This window comes from Neovison vison, chromosome 9, assembly GCF_020171115.1.
Source record: "Neovison vison isolate M4711 chromosome 9, ASM_NN_V1, whole genome shotgun sequence".
Taxonomy (NCBI): domain Eukaryota; kingdom Metazoa; phylum Chordata; class Mammalia; order Carnivora; family Mustelidae; genus Neogale; species Neogale vison.
Genome location: NC_058099.1, coordinates 95,823,508 through 95,849,021, shown reverse-complemented (window position 1 = coordinate 95,849,021; position 25,514 = coordinate 95,823,508). Strand labels below are relative to the sequence as shown.

Here is a 25,514-nt window from a genome sequence, read left to right as displayed (position 1 = left end):
CGTGTGTATATGTATGTGTGGGGGGAGAATGAGCTGATGCCGAGGGTCCAGCCACCCCCCCCTTCTGCCGCCTCCTCCCCCTGCCGCCGCTGCCCTCGCACACGCGCGCGCGCACACACACACACACACACACACACACGCACGGCACTTGGGCCGGGTTTCCGCGCTCCGTCCCCCGGCTTGGATGAGAGTTTTCATTTCCGAAGGAGGCAGAACCCGCGCCGCGCTCTGAAGGGCTGGAGCCCCAAGTTACTCCTCGCCAGCGCTGGCCGCCGCTGTCACTCGCAGGCGGGCCGGGGAAGGGACCCGCGCGCCAGGCTTTGTTGTGGAAATCCGGGTTACCTGGTAAGTGGAAACCATAGGAACTTTGCTCGCCGGCGAGAGACGGGAGAAACCGGTGCTTGAAAGAGTGGGGGAGTGAACGCTCCGAGACACAAACTAGGGATTAGAACTAGTTTTCCACGCTGAGCCAGTGGCGTTTGCGCGGGTTTAAGGCTAAGCATACCCCCAGCCCCAGACTGTCTAAAAGCTCTGTTTGTTGAGCTAGCAACCCTGGGTTAGGAATCAAGCCCTGTTGTTGTCAGCTGCCTAAGAGCCCTGAGTGTAGAAGACGGAGAGGAAATCCACAAGGGATTCAAGTTTCTTTAATTAGGAAGAGTTTTTGTTTTTTGGTTTTTCTTTTAAACAACAGGGGCTACAGGGCCACACAATCAAGGCAAGTTGCAGGACGCAGGGGGCATGTCCTGCACACCACCCAGGAGTCCCAACTGAAGGGAAACTTGGGAGAAGTGGGAGCTGATGGGGTGACGTGAGGTCCCGCGCGCACACGGGGCTGTAGTTGCGTTTTCCAATCCCACGTGTTTGGGGAGCTCCGCCAAGGGTGTTTTTCATGCCTACCACCTCGCCAAAGACAATGTCCCCATTGCTCCGGAAGGTCCTTGGGTCGGGGGTCCGTCGGCTTGTCCTGGGAGAGGTTCTGTGACCCGCAGCCGCCAGGTCTGTAACGACAACCTCCCACGCCGCGGAATGCTCAGACATCCCCAGACGCTCACACTCCCCACTGGGTTCGTCACTTTGCGTTTACATTTTTATGGGGCCCGACAAAATGTCAGCTCTGTTTGGAAAATGTCTCAGTCTCGGGTGCTCCGTCCTGCTCGCGGCTGCAGTCGCGGAAAATGACCCCGTGTGTATTTCGAAGTCGGTCCGGGCCGCTCTCCGGAAAGCGTGAGTGAGCAGCCGGCTCTCGCCTAGACACACACCTTGCCCCAAGCGACACTTCCAAGTTACTCACTGGAGCTGACAAGTCACCTCGGGGACGAGGAAGTTACCCAAGTGTCTGGAAAACTTGGCCCTGATGGATTTGTCATCCTATGGATGATTCAATTAGGTACCTGGAGGGAGAAGCTTTGGGAAAGGTGGTTTCTGGCTTCCTGGGTCGCGCCCTCGACTTGTTGGGGGGTGTTTGGGAGGCAAGAAGCAAAAGGAGACCCGAGGGTTTAGACACGAGCTTGATGCGAGCTCCGAGCCGCGGCTACCCCCGAACCCCACCTCGGGCCGGGAAGGGCAGTGCGCTGGTGCCCGCCGCTTGGGTTTTCCAGCCGTGGGCTAGCGGCGGCGCCCTTTCGGCCCGACTTACTCAGGACTGGGTTGCACAACAGGAAACCGGCACGAGTTTGTTTTGTTTTGCTGCGAGAGCTCGCGGACCGGGCGGAGGGTTAGGGTCAGAGGCGGCCGGCGAGTGACAGGGTCGCAGCAGAGCGCCCCAGCCGGGCCCTTTCGCCTCCGCCCTCAGACCCGCCCCTCGCTCCGTGCGGTGGAGGTTAATGCCCCCGGCCGGGACCTCTGCGGGCCCAACGCAGGGGGCGGGGGGCGGGGGGCGGGAGCTGATAAGGGCTGCCCTTCTCCTGCCCTGCCCCAGGCGTGTCTCTCCGCCCGGCGAGTCCCCAGCACCTCTCCAGATCTCTCAAGCCGTCCCCCGGCCTGGAGAGCCCCCTGCCCTTCTGCTCTGCTAGGCTTCGCGGGGTTCTAGAGGCCCTCATCTCTGGAGCATCTAAACCCGGGGGCAGGGGCTGCGCGTGGAGGGTACTTCCGGAACGGCAGGGAGCAGCGTCTGTTGGGACTGGACTCTTGCAACTGCCACCCCCTTTTAAGGGAGAAATGGGCTTTGCACCCTCTCCCCACCTACTTCCAGAACATCAGTATCTCCCCAGAGTTTGGGCCGGGATGGGGGCTGGAGTGCTGCAGTTTCTGAGGAGAGGGACGTACTGCAGCTCCCCCCAGCGGATCAGTTCCCTTTAGGATATGGGAGCTGGGAATACCAAGTTTAGGCAACTGTTAAAGCTAGCAGGGACCTTGGAGATCACCTATGGACGAGGACACCCAGAACCCAGAGACTTTTAGGGCTCCGTCCAAGCCTTCCTAGCCAGTTGTCACAGATGCCGGGCACACACTCAAGTTTCCCAGTTTCCAGTGCAGAGAGCATTTCTTGGCGTGAAGGTGAACTCAAGACAAATGTGAAGTCTCCTTATGTCCCCACTGAAAGCTTTGATGAGTCATGATTTCTGCCTTGGGAGTTAGCCAGACATCCGTTTTCCCCTGTGTCCCTTTTACACCTTTTACCCTTTTACACCTAACTGGGGAGCCTATTTTTTTTTTAATATAAAATTGATTTGTTTGTTTTTAATCCTCTCATTCCTCATCTTCTCCCTCCTCTAATTTTGCTTCCTTGGTGAAATGTTAAGTAAGCGCAACCTGCAAAGTTTTGCAGAAAAAGGATCTGCCCACGTGAGGGCTGGGGGACAGCTTGCCTCCATGTAGAGACAGGAGTGTGTGGTATTACGTTATTGTTGCAACTGGGAACCTGCCGAAGGTTACGGATCACATGTACGTGCGCTCCAATTTTCAGATGTTTTCACTAGTTGTCTATGGCAGCCCCACAGGACCAGCCACTGCCTTTGAAACGAAGAGTAGGGGACATTTCTTTTCCAATTCCTTTCAAAACCCTTTTCCTTATTGGTAATTGGATTCTTTTCTTTTGTTGCTCAGAGGACTCAATAGTTCTTGAGTATGAGTAGTTCAGTCTAAGTGCTGCTGTAACTTCCTCTCTTCCTAGTTCACCTTAGGCCAGCTGTGGGAGGACATCTTTTCTCGGATCCCTGATCCTACCCAAGTTCCTTAATAGTAGTTAGTTTGTCAGAGATGGAATACCTGGGGTCTGTTGGTTTGCTTGGAAGTAATCATCATTCCAAATAGGAAAAGCGAATTTTGGGGGGCGGGGTGGACCCTGAGGTTCAGCGAGTGGGTGAAATTCCTCTTGGCCCCAAATAGGCAGGATGGGGGAGGTGAAACAATAGCAAACTAGTATTTGGTACCAGTCCTGTCTTCATTCATATGGCAGAAAGTGGTCTTCCATTGTTTCAAAAGAGAGATGAGTGTTCTCGGTCTTTTTTTCTCTGCGTGTTATTTCTTGCTAATAAATTAAGCCTGAGGACATTCTTTTTACTTTTGTCCCTCTCATATTGTAGGTATTGATCTCTGGATTTGAAATGTTAATTTGTAATTCTTCTCGAATAGAGATGAAGTACTTCTTGAAGGAGATAATTCAGGAAGTGGCATCCTGTGCACATTCTCTTCCCTGGAGAAGTCATTTTCTATGTTTTTAAAATTATTTTCTGTAGAGGATATTATAAAGAAGGTGGAAATACAGGACTTTCCACTAAGTTTGGTTGCTTCATAGACTTAATTAGGATTGAAAATAAAATTAAAAAATAAATAAATGGAGCACAGGAAATTGTATTGCCTTACTCATTCCTGGAGGATGAGAAACGCGAGAAAATCTTGAAATGACTCTAACATGTAGTTTGATAAGAAGATGCCCATGTTCCAAGTTTTCCATTTACTTCAGGCAGACTTAACACAAAACCCAATTTTTTTTATTGAGCCGAAATAAAATATCCATACAGAAAAGTATACATATCTTAAGTTTTATGAATTTTCACAAGGTAAATGCAACTGATTAACTGGCATCCAGATCAAGAAATAGAACATTACCAACACTCCACATACCTCTCACAAATACCCTCCCACTCACTATGTTCCCCCCACCCCCACAATAAACGCTGCCTTGACTTCTAATAGATATATTAGTTTTGCCTGTTTTAAAAAATACCTAATGTGAGTGGAATAATTCAATATATAGTCTTGCGTCTGGCTTCTTTCACTGATGTAACAACCTTCTAATAGGTCAAATAATTTGGATTTCCCTTTAAACATGGTGGGAATAGTTTAGCTTGCAGAAGTTAGTTCATCAGGCATTACTTAATACGATAGAATTAAAGAGAACACTGACAAAACAAGCTATACTTTCTCTGCTAATGATGGTCTGATAGGGGCATAGCGGACAAGAGTAAAATGTCCAGCATGAAGCCAGTGTGGGATGAGCAAGGAGAATACCAAGGGGCTCCTTCCTCCATGACTATTCCAAGTGCATTTGACAGCCCCGATGCTAGGGCCACCAATCTCCAACCAAAAGAAGTGCCTGGTCTCCATACTGAAGTGACTGTGTTTGTTTTCCAGCTTTGACCTACGATTTTTCATGGTTCATGAGTATATCACGATAAAGGCCAGAAGGCTTAGAAGAATGCTGTAGTGCCTGTGCTACTTTCTCCTGTCAGAGAAAGGAATGAACTGCGGAACATGTACCTGTGATTTAACTGGCTCCGCAGGACACAGAGTGGGGGATTTGTGATCATACAGTTACACCTTATTGTACTGGGCTTATTTGGGCAATAAATGATAAATATAGGTTATAAATACATAATTATATATTTCATTGATCCCACATTTTTTCAGTATAAATGAGTAGTACAGTATGAGTGTAATAAGTGCACATAATATACAAATGTAATATAAAAATCCATACATGTAGTATGAAAATGTAAGTATATAGTTATAATATAAAATCATCTATGTACGTATAAGGACCAGTGACAGTTCAAAGGTAAATTAGGGCCCCTAATCGTGTTGTCATTTCAATTTAGGCAGGGAGATGAAACACAGACAGAACTATAAGGCAATGTAGAAAGTTATGAATGCTGTAAGAGAGGGATTTCGAATAAAATAGTTAACATTTATTGGGTCCTTCTATGTGCCAAGTGCTATGTTAAGCAAGTAACATACTTGATCTCATTTAATATTTTATAATCCCATGAACTACGTATAATAGTGTAATTCTAACCATTTTGCAAATAGATACAGATATTAAGAGAGGATCAGGGAAGGCCTAAAGTGGGTATCTGGGGTGGACCTGGAGGGTAAGTAGGATTTGGATTTGGGGAAAAAGGGGACAAAACAAGGAAGAAGGGGAAAGACTACCCATGTAGACTCTAAGTATTATAGGATGAGCAGAAACAAGAATCCAGTTAAGTTCCACTATGGGAACAAAATCAGGGGAATTGTCTCTAAAACTGGAATCATGGGAGCTGTAAGTGGTTGAGAGCAGACTTGAAGAAAGCTGATGGGGCCATTCTCGTCTGATGGGATCTCCTCAAGGCCAAGCATGGGAACAACTGCACATTCCTTCAGGTGCAGCAGGCCTTGCTGAACTGCAGATGGGGAGATAGGGTTACAGCGCCAGACTGGACCCTGTCCTGGGGGCCTTGGTACTTTCTTCCTTTCTTTTTCTTCTTCAAGATCAGATTTTCAAAATATCAGTTATTCCCGAAGTTTCATTTCTAGGCCTGCTGAATACTGTACGCAGAAAACTAATCAGATGCCAGGGCTATGTATGAATTCTTGTTATTCTTGTGTGTGAAGAAATGGATTAATGTTTTCCCAACCTTTCCAGCATGACCAGTGGATTCCACTTCTTTCTGTAACTTGACTCATTCATGTTGATGCTTCCTTTTTCCCCCTTTCTTCCTTTCTTTCCTATCTTTTCCTTCCTCCTCTCTTCTCTTTCTTTCTCTCTCTCTTTCTTTCTTGTTCATTTTCTTTCTTCCTTTCTTTTCTTTTCTTTCCTTCCTTTCTTTCTTCCTATAAATATGTTGTCATGTTGCTTAAAGCCTAGTCATTGTTGTGAATGTTCATACTTCTGCAGTGATGTCAGTGAACATAATTTAACTTGTGTAAAACTTTTGTCTATTAACACTAAAAATAGTTTTATTGGTCACTTTTAAGTAATAACTACACTGAAGGAAAGAAATCACTCAGTTATACATGTGATGTGGGACACATTAATATGCTTGAATATTTGGTTTAATGAGTGATGAATTCAATTTTATTTCTAGACTCTCCTCTAAATAGTTATTTATTACCTGTTTGAACGTGTTGTGATCTTTACCTCTGTAAATAGTTATTCATATGGACCAAGTAGTCATCTGTAAATGAAAAATGACAAAGAATGCACTTGGCATTTGCCGTATTTTGCTACATATGTATCTCCTCATATGAGGCTGGAGGTTGTCTTGTTTTTGAAAGAAAAGCCAGTTACTCTTTTATATTTCTGAAGAGGCCTTTGTGTCTCAAACCATGGCGGCGTGGAGTTCCCTCTTTGCAATTCAGGTAATTAATTCAGTGGTGACATCATAAGGAATGTGTTCATTTTTCCATTTCAAATTCCTCTTTATTGGATCTGATGGTTAACTCGTATTAAGAACACATTTTGAAAAACTCAGTTCTCAAAGGCAGTTATGTGTTAATTGAAACTTGTCCCCCCTTAGCATTGTAAGAAGGAGATTCTCTTTCAGGGAAGGTCCTCTACCTTCTGCAATGAGGAATCACTACAACTGTGGGTTGTTTTGATCCTAATTCTGTTAGTTGGTTGATTTTTGATGTTTATAGAGCACAAGTGATTAGTGATATTCATTGAGTCAAATGCACAGTGAAAAGAAAGCAGTGGTAGAATGATAGCTTTGTACTGGTGAATCATTATGTTTTATAAAGATAAAAATGATGAGCTTTTAGATCCTTTGCTCATTACAGCTGTATTTTGATATTTGTTTTACTTTGGTTCAACTCTGTCTATACCTGCACCTTTTCTTTTTGTTAGGTGCCTGGGCATGCTTTTGTAACAGTGATTTTTATACCTTTTTGACTGTTACTCGCCATAAAACCTATTTTTCATCTTACCCAGTATACACTTTATGCATTGAAGATATACAGACATGTACACTCACAAGTAACTGAAACAAAATAGTACTTAACCATTAATACAGTTGATGTACTCTGGAAGCTTCTATTTTGTTCTAGTCAGTTCTATTTCATTAAAAAACATGTTTTCCATTGAATAATTGATTTCAGTGCCTACCAACAGATTGCAACCAGTGTGAGAAACACTGCTTTAAAAAGAGCCCTTTGTTAAACATAGATCTAGGAACTAAGGGCCATGCGTGGTTACCTTTCTGAACATATCTATGTTTGTCTTAAAAATCTTTTTGGTTCCAAGTACATTCTCATTTTGTGTGATTTCTTACAGTCCTAATTATTCCCCTCTCCCTGCCATTTGTGATAGGGTCACAGATTTCTAGAACTTTCTGTACTCATTGATGAGTTAATGATTGAGGCAAAGTAAATGAAACATTTGTAGGTAATTACTACTAAAATTAGTGACATTCGGTAAGCTAGGGGGTGGTCTGAGAGTTGTATAGATGGATTAAAGTATGGCGAACAGATTCTAAGAGAGGTTACTGAATTTTTAATATTGCCCTCTGGTAGTATTTTCCTGAAGATACGGAATTTCTTTTAGCAGTCTGTAATCACATCCTTTGCGTGGCAGGTTGTCGATTCTGCTTTGATTTTTAAGTTAGGATTGGCTGACTTAGAGACTAGATTCCTAAATTGGACTTGATCTTCTTTTTCTCCTACTTCTGTCCCTTTTCCCCTTTCCTCTTGCCTGTCTTTCCTTTGTCCATATTTACTACCTGCAGTGTTTAGCATATCATAGTCATTAACTTAAATTTAAAAGGGCACTGCCAGATGTCTTACTCCCTACTTAGGGAAGATTATTTTCATTGAGAAAATTTTATAAAATATAAAAATTAAAATGTGTATATCTCTAGAAAGCTAAGGGTTGAAATCCACAGCTAAGTCAATCAGAAACTCTATTTGATGGGATCCATAATGCGCATTATATTATCTTTTCTGAGTGGTCTTTGAAAGAATGGCCTTGAATCCCTGGAGGGAATAGTGATTTGTCTTCATATTTGTAATTGATATAACTCAGCCCTAAAACTCTTTGATTTGTAAGATTGTATTTTATTGGTGATTATATTGCTTGAATAATGTGTGTACATCTTAGTGTTCAGAATAAGTATATTAACATTCTTAGCATTTCTGACATCAGACCTGGGTAGTACCTATATGACTGTTTAGTCCATACGTGGTAACTACCAGGGGTAGCCTTTGTAGTTTGTGCTCAATGTCCCACTACTGTGGAAGTATCCCACCCAGCCCCGTTGCCGCGTAACTTCTGCTGTAACGTCTGTGAATCTGTCAGTCTCACCGAATAAAGTTATGAAGCCACAGAAATGATCAGTTCCACTTTGTTGTGGATTACTTTATCATAACATGGCACACTCCCTTTCAACTTAGAGACAGGGTACTGTACACGTCCAGTGCATTTCCTCTATAATACCCTCCTGTTTCACAGGCGCATGTTTGCACTTTCCTCTTGTTAAAATTGCAGACGAATAATTTCGATTTATTGGTTTCATCTAATATAGCTGTGTTTATATTGTTGCCAATAAAATGACTTACACGATTGGTTTTTGTTTATACAATCTTTTCTGAGGAGTCAGTCACCTGTGTTAGGACAAGGTACATTCTGCTGATTAAAATGAACTCCTGGGATCTAAGAACATTCAGCTCTATCTGTCCTTGATTGAATTGCAAAATGTGCTTCACACTGCAGCCGTGCTTGAGAATAACTTATATTATCTGTCAATAGGCTTTTCATTTCTATATTCTTCTGGCTACAAAAGCCGTAACCAAGAGAAGCGCAGGGGAATAGCTTGGGCCTATTAATGATGAAGGCAGTGATGTTGAAAAGGCAGTTAATGAAATTATAGAATCATTAACCCGAAGGGAAAAAAATGAAAAGAATCAATAAAAATCTGATTTTAGATGGCTTAGATGTATATAGAAGAAGCGGTTCAGGAGCATTTTTGTTTGCTGACCAGTATTTTGTGTCTCATTATCAGATTTTCTATGCAGGGTAAGAAATGCTTGTGGCATAAGGAATGGAAAATGTAACAAAGGCTAAATGTAGCCTAAGGAAATGAAATGATGTATGAAAATTAATAATTAACTGGCTCATCAGATGAATTATGACTCTAGATGAGTTTATTAATGATATTTACTAAGGAAGGGCTTTTGGCTGTAAATAGGCATTATGGAACTTGTGTTTTTGGAATTTTCTTGAATGGCTGAGTTAACATTGCTTTTCACTTGTTGGATCTTTTTAAAATCTGAGACATAGCGCATGGAGCCTTGGGTAGAAGGTAGAGTCATGATTTTGTATTTTGATAAAAGTCGTAGCTTTTTCAAAACAGTGAAATTATTAAATGGTTTTGTGCCTTAGTTTCCTTAAGAGTTAAGTAATTTCCTTTCTGACCTGATTTACAGGAGCATGTTTTAGGAGTTTGAAAGTGGTCAACAGGAAAGATTTATTAACTTATGCTGACTCATTTAACAGAATGAGCATTTTCATTGTTTGAACAGACAGAGCGTTGAAACTCTAAATGTATCAAACTCTAAATGTATCACTATGTCGGATCCAAAGTACCCTAAATTTGTACTTTCGGATGTTCCTTGCATTTTCTTTTTTCTTTCTTTCTTTTTTTTTTTTTCTTCTTTCTTTCTTTCTTTTTTTTGTTCCTGTTGACAGCTTTGGGTAGGCAGTGGGTGGAGGGTGGAGGAGAAAGTAATTCTGGAGAACTAGAACAATTTTTTTTTTTTTTAAAGAAAGATAGTGTGCAGGCAGAGGAGGGAGGGGCAGAGGGAGAGGAAGAATCTCAAGCAGACTCTCCATGGAGTGTGGAGCCAGATGTGGGGCTCGATCTCATGACCCTGAGATCCTGACCTGACCTGAGCTGAAATCAAGGGTTGGGCGCTCATACAGTACCTAGGCGCCCCTTGAGTAGGTTTTTAAATAGAAAAATGATCTGCCAGTGGAATCCTACCAGTTAGGTTTTGATATTGATTAGTTGTGATTTTGTTTTTTGGCAAAGTGTAGGCAAATTTTATCCCGAGGTCCATTTATTAAGGTCTGTTGTCTTACAACACACTGCTGAGGTGAGAATCTCCTATCAGCTCTTGCTTTGGTGGAGTGGATGAAGATTACTATTTTTGCTTCCATGTCTGCTCTGTCCTCTTGATTTAAGTGCCATAGATATAAAATCTACAGATTTATTTTTGATCATCGTAAGTGGGTATTTTTGATAATCTTCCTTATCTTGATTATCCGGGGGATCAGAATTTCAAGAGAACGTAGTGCTTGTTATCAACTTCCTCGTTTTGTGGATGAAATCTGTAAGCCCAGGGAAGTTATAAATGATTTGCTAGCAGTAGAACTCAAGTGTCCTGGCACTCTCAGTAAGGATGAGTCTTCCTTAAAAGTTAGCAGTTTATTCCTTTTCTGTTACACATGGATTTAGGATTATAAATGATCACAGGGCCTTGCTAAAAAGTATAAAAGTACTATATAATACTGACAGATAAAATTGATTTTTAAATTCTAGTTTCTAATGCTTGAAATATCTGTTGGCATAATTAATGTGAAAACTGGGTTATTAGGCATATTTTCACATAGAGTTTATTTTATTTTTGTCTTGAGGCTGGTGTTCTTAGCTTGTATGCCATTGCCTTACTGGTGTTCTTTATGGCATTAATCACTTTACTTTCTGGTTTCGCCTTTTTAGTGATAAAATTTAAATGCATTTTTTTCCAATTTATTTATTTTGAGAAAAACAGTATTCATTATTTTTTCACCACACCCAGTGCTCCATGCAAGCCGTGCCCTCTATAATACCCACCACCTGGTACCCCAACCTCCCACCCACCCCCGCCACTTCAAACCCCTCAGATTGTTTTTCAGAGTCCATAGTCTCTCATGGTTCACCTCCCCTTCCAATTTACCCAAAAGCACATACCCTCCCCAATGTCCATAACCCTACCCCGCTTCTCCCAACCCCCTCCCCCCAGCAACCCACAGTTTGTTTCGTGAGATTAAGAGTCACTTATGGTTTGTCTCCCTCCCTACCCCATCTTGTTTCATGGATTCTTAAATGCATTTTTGTTATTGTTGTTGTTACGTTCAACCTGAAGCTATTTAAAACAGGAGTGTAGTTTATAAATAAAATAAAATGAAAGTCCAGTTTGACAGGCTGGTATGGGTGTCTGATACTTAATTAACTTCTCTGCATGTTAATTATTTTTCTTGCAGACTCACCCTCTTAATGATCTAATCTAATGCTAAGTACCTACTTAACATCTTTTTATCCAGATTTTTGCTTGTATGTGATCTTGCTGACAAAGAGGACTTTTTTGTTTTAAAAAACCTGTAATGGGCATACTCTACAAATCTACAGACACTTGTCTCACGGACTCAGGGTGACTCATAGTGCCAGTCATGTTGGATGATTCCTCATTTTCAGCAAATTGCCAATACAGCACATAGACTTAATTATTTATTTTGGTTGATGCTGAATAAGTAGTCTCTTCTGTAAGGTTCAGAGTACTCGGAAAACACAGTTTTATGAATGTGTGGAGAATAGATGGGAAACATCCTCTGGCAAAGCACAGAGACATGTAATGATTGTTGTTCATAGTCAACCCACAACTCAGCAGACCCACTGATAATACACTGGAGTTCCTTTTTCTTTCTTTTTCTTTTTTTACATTGGAGTTCTTAAATGGACATAGCAGCGAAGGCATTGGGATTTTTGATACTAGGGTTCACTTCTTAATGTTCCATGAAACAACTTAAGCTTAAAACATAGGGCACCTGGGTGGCTCAGTTGGTTAGGCAACTGCCTTTGGCTCAGGTCATGATGCTAGAATCCCAGGATCGGGTCCCACATCCAGCTCTTTGCTCAGTGGAGACTTGCCTTCTCCTGACCCTCCCCCTCTCGTGCTCTCTCTCTCAAATAAATAAATAAAATCTTTAAAAAAAAAAGCTTAAAACATGAAAAAGCTTTAAGCATAAAACTAACCTTATCAGGTTTGGCTGAGCTGGGTTTCCTTGTCCATTCTTGGTGACGGTAGTGGAGAGAAGGGCAGGAGCCGGAACTCAGAGCATTTCTTAGGACTAGATGGCATGGCGGTATGAAATGTGACAGACCAGTAGAATTCTTAATAAAGTAGAGAATTGGCAAAGATGAGGAAAACATTCCAAGTGTTACATTGTTAGTAATTTTTGAAGTTTCTCAACATTCGGACACACAGAGTAAACTTTGCAGAGGGCAGAGTGAGTGCTTGAGTTTTGATTTTCTAAAAGGATAAAGAAGAAGAAGAAAAAAACCCTCAGAGACTATGGATTCTGAAAAACAGTCTGAGGGGTTTGAAGTGGCGGGGGGGTGGGAGGTTGGGGTACCAGGTGGTGGGTATTATAGAGGGCACAGCTTGCATGGAGCACTGGGTGTGGTGAAAAAATAATGAATACTGTTTTTCTGAAAATAAATAAATTGGGAAAAAAAAAAAAACCCTCAAAGTTTTCCCTCTGTGCTGTTCTGTCCCTAATGTCGAATAGAGCCATTTGCTTGGGAGCTGGCTGGAAATAATTGTCTAAGACGCAGAGTACATCATACAGGCAGAGTAGGAATCATCCAGCTGAGAATATCTGACCACTTGCTGCTTTGCACTCGTCATCTCTCCTGTATTTGTTGAGCTTTGGCTTCTTTTCATGATGATCATATCTGTGCAAAAGAATACAAAGTGTGACTTTGTCAATCATTTGGAATAGTGATGCTTAGTCACCTCGAGTCTGTGTATGTTTTGGGGAGCTGTTGGTTAAGGGAGGAAAGAACTTTCCTGAAGATTTGTAACCAGGGAGTACTGACATTATGTCCTGTGGTCGTATCAGTGCTGTTGGTTCTCTCTTCGCCACTTGAGGAGCGGGGTGCTGGGATGGCAGACGAGCTACGTTTGTGGAACCATGGTTGGTTTACTGGGTGTGGTGTATGGTGAACACACTTACCTTTAGAAGGGCTCTTCCTGCAGGATGCTTTCCATAAAGTGTTTTGCACAGACTTTCCTTCTCTAGGATCTTGGTAGAAGGTGAGAGTACTGTCGTGTTGATTCTGTTTCCATCCCCATAACTCAGAATCGTTAGGGAACCAAGACTCTGATGCTGCTGTGAGTGTTTGGATATGTGGGTCCATGATGTCTTTGCGAGAGTACCAGACTCCTGTTTTTATCTTTTGTAAACCTAGGGCCTGAAAACTTTGCTCTTATGGTAAAAATCAGACATGGTTTAATATCCTCATAATCTCATGTAGAGGCCTTATCAGCTTTTTGCTTGTTTACTGAAAATTTTGGAGCATTGGTCTCAGAGATCACAGAGGTAATGCTTTGGGTTTCCCAAGACTCACTGTAGCAAAAGTGAACTAGTATGGACAGATCCTCTACAGAGCAAAGTAAGTTTCATTTTGCAAACTGGCACCAGTTGATTGGCCGTGGTTGCCAAGAGCACTGTATTGAGAAGGGCTCAGTGGCAAACAAAACAACACAGTGATCCACAGTCCACATCTACCATGAATGCAGAAGGGGAGAGGGCCTGCCAGTGACCCATGTGTTTGACGACCCCGCTTTACATAAAAGGCCGTTTCGCTAAGAGAGCTTCTTTTCTTCCTATGAATGCTACACAGGTTGAAAACTCACTGTGACCTATTTTCATTTTTACTTTTAAAAATGCCTGCATTTATTTTTTTAAACAGGCTAATATCCCACACCATGGATAACTTATTGGACTTTGCCTGAAAGGAGTCATTAGTGCCATTGGATATTTGACCATCCTGGCCACAGGTTTTTTCAGAATGAATGGAAGGTCATGCAGCATGAGTCTCCACCGGACATCAGGAACCCCACAGGGGCCCGGGATGGTCAGTGGCCAACACATTCCTCCCATCCGAGCCCACTCTGGGACTCCTGGTCCCTCGTCCTGTGGCAGCACAGCGAGCCCTGCCCTCGGAAGCCTTGCTAACAGCCTCCATCTCAAGATGCCCTCAGGAGGAGGGATGGCTCCTCAGAGCAACATGGCCGAGAGCCCCCTCCATCTGCCTGCCTTGAGCCCCAGGAGACAAGTGCTCACCAATGGGAAGCCACGATTCCATGTCACCCAGGCTGGAGGCATGTCAGGGCCACACACTTTAAAGCCAAAGCAGCAGGAGTTTGGAAGTCCTTTTCCTCCAAATCCTGGGAAAGGTAGGATTGTTTTTCTGGGATCTTTTTAAAGTGGAAACGATTTTTTTTCTCCTTTCCAGATTTCTCTCTGCCAGCAAATCTCATGGAAAACTACAGGATTGAATATCAGGGACAAAGCTGGTGGTGTCATGAGGATCTCAGCTCCCCTGCAGAGGGGTGGAGGTGTAGGTGCATGGGAAGGGGAGGAGGCCACAGTGATAAACGTGATGCCTCGTGGAGCTGTGAAGAAGGGTAAAAGGCGAGCCAGGGAGCTCAGACACAGGGAGTGAGGGGACACAGGGAGTGAGGGTACGTGGTGGTAGAGGCACGGAAGAGCTGCTGTAGCAAGTCTCCACCCTCGAGGTGCACGGAGGGAATGGATTCCCTGAGCCACGGTGGACGGGGGTGGCCAGAGCTGTCAGCATGCATGTTGGTGCCAGAAGAAAGGTTTGGAAAGAAAAGGATAAAAAGGGAGAAAGCTTAACAGCTAATGAAGTGAGGACTTAGTACATAGAAATGATAAAAAATTATTCTAAGAGCAGAACCCTTAAGTGTTGTAATACAGCTGGTGGCAAGGGGGAAGGAAGCTAGAAGAGAATAAGGAAAGGATGTATTTTGGGGTTTGTAGAGACCTAGACACTTGGTTAATTTGAAATGCAGAGAGAGAGAGTGTGTGCATTTAATTCAGTAGTGTTTGAATAATGTAAATTTTAAATCATGGAATAATTGTTGGAGAATAGCAAATTATTTGAACGGCACACTCTGTAGAAACTGATGTTGACTTAATGGGTGCTGTTGCACATGCAATTATGTTTGGGCTAGAAAAAGGGAGCGTATGTACCTCATGTGAAATAATAGCTTTGTTATGTAAAATAGAACAATTCTATATGCCCTTAGGTATTTTTAGCATCTGGTTTTAAATGTTTATATTAAGCATGTACACTAGTAAATAAGATTATTAGCAGCTTGAATAGCCATTCACCAGTTAACTCAAAACTCACCCACCCAGTTCAGGTGAATAATTATTTGTATCCTTAAAGTTGCTTTAGTGTCTTTGTATTCCTCTGCATGGTGTAAATGGGCAGATTAAGAAAAAACCCTAAACTATACAACCTTAAAGTATAAGAAACTATACATGTAGCTTTTTTCTTTTCTTATTTATTTATCTTGGTTTAGGTTTGGTTTTAGATTGCTTTATTTCCTACACCTACTGATATTTAGTGTACATATAGGAAGAACTTTCCTTGGGGGCACATCCAAGATGGCTGCGTCATTGTCAGGTTGCTGCGTCCCTGGTAAGGCAAACTGTGATGTCAAGCTCGTGTGTTTGGATTTTCAGGGGTGGAGGCCCAGTAAAGTCTTGCAGCTCTTGCTTGTCTAATAAACTGTATGTAGCTTGCTTTCATTACATATACTTGCGTTGAATCCTGGCTGGCATTATTAATGCTGATAATATAATAACTTCTTATTATTATGTCATAACTGGGCATGCGTCAGCTACTGTATTGAGTGCTTCCGATGTAAAATCTCAGTTATCCCTCACAGCAACCCCGAGTTGTTTGCTGGTGTTGATTAACTGATAAAGGAGCTAAGGTCTAGAAAGAATAAACAGCATTGCTATCGGTAAGGAGGTTGGGGATATTACTTTGATGGTGACCAGAAGTGGTTATAATTATATTCATAGCTAAAAAAAAATTATTTCCAGTAATTCAAGGATAGTGAACTGTCAGGGTTAATACATCTTGAAACTCTTGTAAAAATTAGTGCTGTCCCCTGTTTCTTCTTTTTTCAACTTTCTGTCTCCTTGCTCAGCTTCCAAGCTTACAGTGCCTGTTCTGGATCTGCAGGGATGGGGTATGCTTGAGCATGGATTAGGGGTTGAGGATAACCGTATTACTATCCCCTCTAGCCTTGGAGCTTGGCTACCGCTCTGGATAGTGCCAGCAGTGGCTGAATGTGCCCCTTTCAGGTCTTGGTTGACAGTTCCTAAGCTAAGCCAATAACTGGTTGAGAATGGTGATCTAGGACTGTTTGAACTTCATCTAATCATTTACTCAACAGATAATTATTGAGGATGTATTAAAGGTGAGCCCCTGTTCTGGGGATACAGTAGCTAATAAAACATAGTCCTGGCCCTCAAGGAGTTAGGAGAATTCAGACAAATAAACGGGCAGTTAAAATAAAGCACAGTTAAAGCTCTGATAGGGATACACTGACAGCAGTAGGGCAGCATTTGGAGGGTTCCCAGCCCATGCTTGATAAATGGATAAGGAGGAGAGTAGGGTATCTGGGAAGACACCTGAAGGATAAGGAGCTAGCCTTGCAATCATGCAAGTTGTATGTCTGTGTGTGTTGGAGGGGAGAGAGGAGGCTGTTTCGAACTTGTTCTGGATAGACAGAAAATCACCCTCAAAACCTGAAGGGGAGAGATCATGGTGTGTTTCATTAATTTCTGCCTGATTCCACACTGGGGGTGTAGAGACTATGGTTAGAGGCAAGACTGGGGAAGAATAAATAGAGGCCAGATAAAGGTTATGGAAGAGGTGACAAGGAGTTTGGACCTATCTTGAGCACATTGGTACATTGGTGAGCTGTGCAAGGTTTTGACTTTGGAGATCATGTGATGCGATGATATGATAAACTTGAGGGTGACCTCTCTCTGAGGCTTTTGTCATGAATTACTGACCGTGCCCTGAGCCCGGGATAGGTACCAAATGACCTGCGACTGTGGGTGTCATTAGTTAGGGCTCTCTGGAGAAACAGAACCATAGGACATGTATCTGTGCCTGAATGTGACCCATCCCTTGTCCTTAACCTGTGTCTGAATAGATTACAGAGGCTGACAGTTCCCAAGACACGGGAGACGAGTTAGCAAGCTGAAGACCCAGGCTTGCTGATGGTGTAGGACTAGTCTGAGGCTGAAGGCCTGGAACGAGGAGGGGCAGTGGTTTGTAGTTCCCTTATGAAGGACAGCAGCTTTGAGACCCAGGAGGAAACGATGCTTCAGTTTGAGTCCAGAGGCAGGAAAAAAGCTGATATCCCAGTTTGTAAGCAGTCATTTAGGGAGGGATTCTTTCTTGCTTGCTGGAAGGTCAGCCTTTTGTTCCCTTCAGGCCTTCGGCTGTTGGGGCAATCCACATTAGGAAGAGTAATCTGTTTTACTCAGTCTACTGATTGGATGTAAATCTCATCTGAACACCCTCACATTAACACCCGGAAAGGTATTGAGTCAAATATCTGGGCACCTCATGAGCCACTCAAGTTGATGTATAAAGCCAACCATCACAGTGTGGTGGGGTACCATTGCTTTGGGGCCAAGCACAGTTTACATGGTGGTGAAGAAAATACATTTTCTAAGCCTTGAGGGTCATTATACCATCTCTCAGGAATCCAGAGGAACTGTGTACAGGAAATACATCATTTAAGGACTGCCACACAGTCAGATATCTGACTTAAAGGCTGGAGAACTGGACAGATCTCTAGTGGGAGCCTCATGAGAAATATAAATTCAATTGTAGTGTTTATGTTAATTAAGGATTGAGTTCTACTCAACTAAAAGCTAAAAAAAACAGTGACTTTCACATTGTGGAGCATGGTTGTCAAATAGTGTGCCAGGGACACTGGAGTACCACAGAAAACTCAGGGGGAACCATGGGATAGTTTTAATTTTGAAGGCCACAGAAGTATTTGTGGCATACTTTGGGCAAACTATTAGCTTGAGGAGGTTCACAGTTTCAACATGAAATTGTACTATATCCTTTTAGTGATGCCATATTCGCTTTCAGTAGCTGTGATTAAAAAAAAGCTAGTACTCTGTAGGCCAAAAGGTGGAAGCAACCCAAGTGTAGGCAGATGAGTGGATAAAGAATATGTATGTCTTATACCTATAGTGGAATAGTATGCAGCCTTGAAAAGGAAGGAAATTCGGACATATGCTACAATATGCATGAACCTGGAAGACATTATGCTGCATCAATTATGCCTGGCACAAAAGGACAGATATTGTATGATTCCTCTTATACAAGGTTCCTAGAACAGTGAAATCATAAAGACAAAAAGTAGAATGGTGTTTGCTGTGAACGGGAGGAAGAGGAGCATGGTAAGTCAGAGTTGAGTGGGGACAGAGTTTCAGTTTGGGAAGATGAAAGAGTTCTGGAGATGCATGGTGGTGATGGCTGCCTAGCAGTGTGAATGCACTTAATATACACTTAAAAACAGTTAAGATTGGGGGTGCCTGGCTGGCTCACTTGGCAGAGTGTGTGACTCTTGATCTCGGGGTCCTGAGTTCAAGCCCCACATGGGGTATAGAAATTACTTCAATAAATAAATAAACTAAGATAAAAAAATTGGATAAGATGCTAAATTTTATGTTATGTGTATTTTATCACAATAATAGAGATAAGCAAGTTCTAAGTGAAAATCAGCATGGAATGGGAGCTGAGGCGACGGTATTCAATCTGATTCCAAGAACTGAAGTAGTAGAGGGCACAGTTAGAATGCATATCCCACCAGGAAGACTGGTTATTTAAGAAGGAAATTAAAATACTTTTATTCTTAATTTATGTATATTATTTTTTTCAACCAGCTAATAGGTTGTTGGTACATAAATACTATTAACTTGTTGGCACCGAAGTACTTAATAAAGGGTAGTGTTAGTTGTTTCTTTTTGGCCTAGGGGCACCATGAAAAACTTACTGAGACGCTAAGAATGCCATGAACTGAGAACGTCACAGGAGTTAATTTTTCTTACGCAAAGAGCAGCCCAGGGCCGGTGATGCTGCTAATGGCTAGAAGCTCAGGGATGTCAGGTGCATGGGCATGGAGCTTCCCTTTGCATTCCCACAGCTCCTGCTCCTGGTGTCTGTCTTCCGAGAAGACTGGAGGAGGGACAAAAGGCAGAAGGACGAAAGCTACAGCTCCCTCCAGATCAACCCTCTTTAACTGGCTTTCCCAGAAGCCCCACCCACCTGGCCATACTTAGTCAGTCGTACATAACTTACTTATAAATAAACCTCATTCTTTGTTCCTGAATTTATCTTTCTAAAAAAGCTAGATTTTATCTTATTTTGTGTTATGATCTCTATTATATCTTATTTCACTTTTTAGCATTTGCTACCTTTTTCTCTCTCAAGGAAGTCAAACCATGTAGGTAAGTTGCAGACATTCTGACCCTTCACCCCTAAATTGCTAAGCAGGTGTCTTTCATGTTGTACAACTGGGATACATGAATCATAACCAAGGAATTTACCTGTGATACAACCGTATTGCTTATATAGAGTTATATCTTAAAATATAATACATATTTAAATTAATAATCAAATTATTTTTATTATTACTTTATATATTTTTTCTTAAAAAAAAGATTTTATTTATTTATCTGACAGACAGAGATCACAAGTAGACAGAGAGGCAGGCAGAGAGGGGGGTGGGAAGCAGGCTCCCTGCTGAGCAAAGAGTCCAGTACGGAGCTCCATCCCAGGACTCCGGGATTATGACCTGAGCCAAAGGCAGAGGCTTTGACCCATTGAGCCACTCTGGCACCCTGATAATATTATTTTATATTTTATTTTACTTCTCATACTGTTTTCCCTCCATTTATAGCCCACATGTCCTCTGTAGCTATTCTGTTCTTTTGGTTCAGGATCCAGTCAAGAACCCTGCATTACAGGGCACCGGGGTGGCTCAGTAGGTTAAGTGCCCAATTCTTGATCTCGGCTCAGGGCTTGATCTCACGGTTGTGGGTTTGAGCACCATGTTGGGCTCCACATTGCGCATGGAGCCCACTTTAAAAAAAAAGGAAAAAAAGAACTAAAGAACCCTGCTGGATGTTTGGTTGTCATGTCTCTTTAGTCCCCTTTTTTTCTGGAGTGGCCCTCTACCCCTGTCGTTTCGTTGTGTTTCTTGACAAAATATGTTGATACTTTGGAGTTCAGGTTAGTTGTCTTGTCTCACAACTGGGTTCATCTGATCATTTCCTCCTGATTCGGTTTGGGTTAAATGTTTTTGACAGGAGTACTGCGTAGGTTATTTGTGGATTATATATGCTGGGAGCACTGAATGCTTATTTGTCATGGTGTTTGTGGTGCTGCTTTTGATCATCTGGCGAAGGTGGTGTCCCCAGGATCTCTGCACTGTGGACACTTTCCCTTTCAAAATTCATACATAATCTTATGCAGATATATTGTTCTCCATCAGTGACGCATGTGTGAATCAGTTACTACATTATTAACTGCATAACGGTGGTTTTCTCATTCCAGTATTCCTTCTGTGTTTATTAGTTGGTATCCTGGAAAAAGGAACTTCTTTTTCTCCTTTTTTTTTTTTTTTTTTTTTGGGAGAATCACTACAGACCTCAGGTATTCTTTTAAAAAAGTCCCTGTGCCAAAATTCATTACCATCACTGATCTTTTCGATGCTGACATTGTCCCAGATTTGGCAGGTGGGAGCCCCTTCAAGCCAGCCCTGATGCCCTTCGCTATGTTCCCATGAAGCATTCCTTGCTTTCACACAGAACAAGATACTCCAGGCCCACTAGTGCTTCCCTGCCCCGGACCTGGAATCAACCATTTTTCAAAAGTACTTGGTTCCCTTCTGGTGGGAAATATTTGGAAAACCGGATGAAAGCATGTTTGTATTGATTCTGGGGTGTCTTTGCCTCTAGGCCCTGTGTGTGGACAGAGTTAGGAGATCTATCAGAAGGTGACGTGTTCCCACTGAAACACGGCATGACAGAGTTCTCCTCACACTTCCTCATGGCACACGTGGTAGTGGGATGCTTGGTTCTCAGCAGCGTCAGTGTATTTGTTTATGGGCTCTGTCCTACAATGAGGAGTTACTTATATAGCTTTACCTTTCTAAGATAGCAGAAATTAGTTTTAGAAATGATTTTTTACTACATGTAAATTTTTCATGTACCGAGATGAGAATGTTTGTGTTTATCTGAGTCACCAAGTGAGCATGGACCGTGTTTCACCGTGGGCAACTTCCAGGCCCTACGAGGCCCTCAGTTATATTTATTGTACCAAGAATGGCATTTCTCTCTACTTCCTGTTCAGCAGTTATGAATTGTAATTAGACTGGCAGAAATGCATTTTTCAAAGCATCTGGGAAATCAGTTTTATGATCCCCACTTTAAGCACATTTGACACAGCTATTTAAATATTTAAGACAATTCCACATTTGCAGTACCCGTAGGACTGTCTAATTGGGAAGATTTTCATTGTAAAGGTTTTTTATTTTACTTTAGGGCCTCTGACATTTTTTGTTGGGCTCTGCTGTCCTTGGAGACAAAGGGAGTTAGTTATTCATTAGCGCTTGTGGGTTATTCATTATTGTTGGTCAGAAAAAGCAGAATAATATCAACAAAGGACACTAACTAATTGGGATTAAAAAACTCTTTTGTATAACTTAAGGCTGGTGTCTCTTGTAAAGACCTGGTTTTAAAAAAACAATGTGTTGTGTGAACCTGGGAGGTCTAGAAACTCAGTGTACTTTGAATAATACATCAAGTTTTGTTTTGATTTTTTACTGTTTGTGGTTTGCTAATTCAGTGGGCTATAACCTGGAGCTTAGACTAGAGCTTGATCCCCTAGTGGGTCAGCTAGCTTCAAATCCCCCCCACCCCGCCCCACTGCCACATTCTAAATTTTAAAACATTGTCACTGATTTAGAATGTTACTTTCCTATAATCATTCCTTTACTTATGCTTATTTCTGGACAAACAGACAATGAAAAAAAAATTGGCTAATACCAGTCAGTAAACTGTGTTGAATGTTGTCATGTTAGCACTGGGGCAGGAATAGCGACTGGCATCTCACTTTTTTTTTTTTTTTAAAGATTATTTATTTATGTATTTGACAGAGAGAGATCACAAGTAGGCAGAGAGGCAGGCAGAGAGAGAGAAGGAAGCAGGCTCCCCGCTGAGCAGAGAGCCCGATGTGGGGCTCGATCCCAGGACCCCGAGATCATGACCTGGGCCGAAGGCAGTGGCCCAACCCACTGAGCCACCCAGGCGCCCGCATCTCACGTTTTTGAAGAGATGCAGTTACTGTATTAGCTAATGAAAGTTGCAGCAAAATATTTGGTTACCTTTTTTTTTTTTCACTTCAGCTTCTTAATCATTTTTATTTCCTTGCACTTCCAATGTGGCTTCCTGCAGAATTAGAGCGAATAAAGTTAATATTCCATAAAGGGTTCTAAAAATAACCGGTCAGAGACCGAAGGCATTATTCCCGTTGAGATAGCTGGAGTTCTCATTTGGTCTCGCCAACAAAGCAGGTGAAACACGGTGTTTGCTTTGTTTACTCTTTGGGCTCCACGGGCTACCCTTTGCGCGATGCACGGATGCAGTGTGTAGGTGGCTGACCACCTGTAAAAGAACATATTCCTTTAGCGCTCTCTGCCCCCTAGACACGCCTCACGTACTGTAGGACACCAGGCTGGAAGGTACCATCCACTCGTCACCGGTAGCATTTTCTTAGACTGTTAAAGAGCAGCAGCTTTGGACTTGCACAGAGCTCTGTAGTTCACAAACTTGCATATTGTCTTCTGTGACTGGATCAAGGGTTCCATCCGAGGAGGCTGGGCAAGTGTGATTGGCCCTATTTTAGGGACTGAGAGACTGAGGCTCAGTTTGCTGGAGATCTTATTCTCCGTGTGCCATGTGGGTTGACTCAGACTGGGGACTCCAGTCTGAGAGCTCCTGCTGGGGGAGTGCTGGGAAGCCTTGTCCCCTTTTTTCCTGAGAGGTCACAGTTGCTGCCATTCCGGAATGAGGATGCGCACTGTTCAGCTGCTGCGTCCATCCATGAGCTGAGGAAATGGGCCCTTGCTCCTGTTTCGGAAAATTGGACTTGACAATTTCCAGTAACAGACCCTTCTGAGCAGAGAGAGCAGTGTCTGCCTGGGCAGGAATGAGGCCCCCCCCTCCCCCGTGTGACACGACTGTGTGCAGAAGTAGCTTTGCACACCTCTGTTTATGACGTCGTTAGACCTGGGCAGGAGGGTATCATGAATATGAATAGATTTGGTACTTCTGACCCATCAAATTTTAAGGAAACAATGGATAGTGACTTGTATTTAATACCTATTTTAATGGCTGCCTTATTTGAATAATGAAATAGAAGGCTTGTAATTGGCTCTGACATAATAAACAAGTTAGAAAATGAGACCTGTGTAGGAGCTTGTTAGTCGTGGATAGGCTGAGGCCAGCAGCTGCGGCGTCCTTGAGGAGCTGGTTAGAGACGCACGATCTCAGGGCCATCCCGGACCGACTTATTCAGATTGTGTCTTTTAACAAGATCCCCAGCACAAGGCCAGCTTCTTGGCTGTGTGAGCGGTGATTGTTCGGGGTCCGGTGCTCGGAAGCAGTGCTCTGTGCTTGGGGTATCATGCTCTGGAATTGCTGTCTTGACATTCTTACCAATTTTGTCTTTGGACCTGTGTATTGTAAAGGAAATCTGATGGGCCCCTGGAGCATGTGCGGGGTGCTTGGAGTCTCCGTTCGTGTCCCCCATCCTGCTACGATAGCTCCTGGCTCTTCTGTCCCTGCCCAGTTAGGGTTAGGGTTAGGGTTAGAGAACTGGGAGGGGGGGAGCTAATGCATTGGCTTTCCAGGTGGCCACCCGGTCATGTGACAGCAGCAGGAGCACAGGACATGGAGAAGCCGAAAACGGTGTCTGCTTTGGAGAGTTAAATTCGATGGCAAATGGGGGAGTGAGTTTTATACTGTCCAGGGCCAGAAGCACGTTGAGTCGTGTTGTTCCTTCATTGTAAGTCCGTGCTGGGCAGTGTGGGTCTTCATAAACCACAGCAGCTGCTGCTGGGCAGGACGGCCCGTCCCGCACCTTTGCTTGCCCCTGCCACGTGTCCTGTGAAATACAGGCTTACAGCTTAGTCATAGCTCCCAAGGCTGGCAGGTATGAAAAGCTACTTGCCATGTAGACACGGAGACCTGAGTGCGCTCTAGTTTCAGTTTGCTTCAGCGGTGAGAGAGAAAACACTTAAATCCTAACAAATTGCTGTAAACAGGCATTGATGTGAAACAACACATTTTAAAAGTGTATCTTTTACCTAAAGATTTTATTTTAAGGTGATCCTAGAATTTATTATCCAGACCAGGACACTTTCAAGAGTGAAATGGGGCCCTATTAATAATGATGCCCAGAGCTATCCCAGATGAGCTGGAGTGCAGGACCCCCTACATTTGGGGCAAAGTTTAATTACATTTGGGTTCAGAATCTTACCCACTTCTTTAAGGTGAAGTAGTCCAACCTCCTTGACAAGATTAGACCCAGAGAAGTTAATAGCAAAATTATTTCTTGGAGCCATTGAGTGATTATTAGCATATTATTAAGTAGAATGCATTCATTCCTGGTTATTCTAGGGTTGGAAATAAAGAGGCTAATAATTATTTAGCACTTTCCTTTTATTACTGTTCTTAGCTTTACATAACTTATTTAATCCTTCCCAATCTTATGAAATATCCCCTTGAAAACACGAGAAAAGAAAGGCTTCGAAAAAATAAAAAACATGACCAAGAATATGCGGGGATTTTAACCAGTGTCTCGCGGACTCCAGAGCCCTATACTTCTGTAGGATGTTGTTTTGTGTTTTGGTTCAGGATTTGCAGCAAAAGCAAGGTCTTGGCAATTGAGAATGATTTCCTGAAAGACAGTATGTCTACCATAATTATTACTATGCGTGGTGGTGTAGTGTCTGGTGTATATTTATTTTGAAAAATACAGTGAACTGAAGCAGAAAAACCACTGACACATTGGTGCAGATGTTTGTGTCAATTTGTGTTAAAAGTGCCCCCTCCTTGGGTACCTGGGTGGCTCAGTCGGTTAAGCTTCTGCCTTTGGCTCAGGTCATGATCTCAGGGTCCTGGGATCGAGCCCTGCATTGGGCTCTCTGCTCAGTGGGGAGCCTGCTTTCCCCTCTCTCTCCACCTACCTCTCTGCCTACTTGTGATCTCTCTCTCTGTGTCAAATAAATAAATCTTTTTTTTAAAAAAGTGCCCCTCCTCACATGCATAAGAGTGGCTTTGGTGGCAGTCAGGTAGGGAATGTGACGTAAAAAAGATAAAATAATGGCTAACTTTTGAGCCCTTCGTCTGG

At 42.9% G+C, this 25,514-nt stretch overlaps 1 protein-coding gene across 2 annotated transcripts in view; it reads left to right on the top strand.

The window, feature by feature from the left end:
• Nucleotides 1-205: 205 nt before the first annotated feature.
• The window catches only part of GLIS3 (GLIS family zinc finger 3), a 438,158-nt gene continuing 412,849 nt past the window's right edge, over nucleotides 206-25,514 (top strand). The window contains exons 1-2 of one of the 2 annotated variants that reach the window (XM_044265974.1): nucleotides 295-345; nucleotides 13,932-14,418. In XM_044265974.1, coding sequence (XP_044121909.1) covers nucleotides 14,031-14,418 — 388 coding nt within the window. In that variant the 5' untranslated portion in view covers nucleotides 295-345; nucleotides 13,932-14,030. Of the gene's footprint in view, nucleotides 346-13,931; nucleotides 14,419-25,514 lie in introns of both variants that reach the window. The other variant, XM_044265977.1, reaches the window with a different exon arrangement.